The 1,350-nt window shown below is 56.7% G+C and overlaps 1 protein-coding gene across 4 annotated transcripts in view; it reads right to left on the bottom strand.

The window, feature by feature from the left end:
* Positions 1–1,350, bottom strand: part of Kyat1 (kynurenine aminotransferase 1) — a 48,253-nt gene that overhangs the window by 19,220 nt on the left and 27,683 nt on the right. For all 4 annotated transcript variants that reach the window (XM_004640575.2, XM_023700343.1, XM_023700344.1 and 1 more), the window contains one exon: positions 458–516. In XM_004640575.2, coding sequence (XP_004640632.1) covers positions 458–510 — 53 coding nt within the window. In that variant the 5' untranslated portion in view covers positions 511–516. The remainder of the gene's footprint in view (positions 1–457; positions 517–1,350) is intronic.

Here is a 1,350-nt window from a genome sequence, read left to right as displayed (position 1 = left end):
TAAAATATATTTTTGATCTGTAGTTGATTGAGCCACAGATGCCTGGAACCAACAGAGGCAGCGGGTCAGGCATGACCCCCTGGAGCCTGGGCTGAAGGCTGAAGCAGTAATTCACCACTGCCTTCTTCCTCCTAAGCCTCCAACAATTGCTTTGTTTGTTTGAGACAGGGTCTCCCTATATAGTGAAGACTGCCCTGAACTCACTTGTGTATCCCAGGAGGGCCTCAAACTCATGGTGAACCTCCTGCCTCAGCCTCCTAGTGCTGGGATTACCACAATTGGCCCTTTAGGGATTTTGAAGCATCTCCAAGTAAAGTCAAGAGGTGAGGCTTGGAATCACCCTCCCGGGGCCACAGCCAAGCAGCTGAAAAGCAAAAGCCCAGACTGGAGAACAAGCCTGACCTTGAGTCTTCTCCCTCCTGGACACCAGAGTTGCCTGCCAGCCCAAGCCACTCACCAGGGGTTGTGCTCCGTCCCCTCCAGTCTTCGGGCCTGCAGCTGTTTGGCCATGGTGAGCTGGAGACAGAGCGAGCGAAGGTCAGAGTCAGAGTGTCCCAGCTGGAGTGACTCCTGGTGCCAAAGAGATACTTCAGGGTCACAGCCACACCCCACTATCTCAGGGAAAAGATGGAGGGAAGATGCAACAGTGAGGGTGGAGGCTGCAGCCTGCTTTTCAGGCTCATCCTGACCACACCCAAAGGCTCCTCCCAGCCTCAGCCACGTCCCCCACCTGTGGGTAGAGTCTCCCGGCCTACAAGTACCCCGTTCAGGGGAGAGGCAGGAGGGGGCTGACAACTGAGGAGGGGAAGCAAGTGGTGTGGAGGACAGTGGCACAGGGGACAACAGCAGCATCACCTCCAGAGGACCTCCTACAGCCTATCATTTAACTTCAGAATGACCTGGTGGGCCCATTTTTCAGATGAGAAAATGGAGGAGTCTTAGGTGGAGTGATGTGGTGATATCTCACAAAAACACACCGAGACCTAGGCCTATGTGAGCCCAGGCTGTGTCCTCACGCAGGTGAGGGGATACACACTCAGGCCTGGGGGGGCCAAGGGAGCCTCGCCCCTGCCCACCATGCCCCTCCACAAGCCCTTTCAGGACAGCTTTCCCACAATGCACAGCAGCTGTCCCTAGCTGACAGCCACCATGCTCTCAGTCCACCTCCTGGTGGTCTTAGTGCCTCTCAGCATGACAGTGGTGGGGCTGCACGGCCCCTGAGGACCCGCTGCTCCTGTGGGCTGCCCAGGCTCAGCGAGCTCATGGATAACAGGGCCACGTCTCTCATTCTGGAGGGTAATGAGTCCCTCTGTGGTCAGGATCTGCTGTCCCCACAGCACCCACAGGACC

This window comes from Octodon degus, unplaced genomic scaffold, assembly GCF_000260255.1.
Source record: "Octodon degus isolate 3935 unplaced genomic scaffold, OctDeg1.0 scaffold00123, whole genome shotgun sequence".
NCBI lineage: Eukaryota > Metazoa > Chordata > Mammalia > Rodentia > Octodontidae > Octodon > Octodon degus.
The sequence above is the reverse complement of the archived record's forward strand: the minus strand, read 5'-3'. Positions and strand labels throughout refer to the sequence as shown.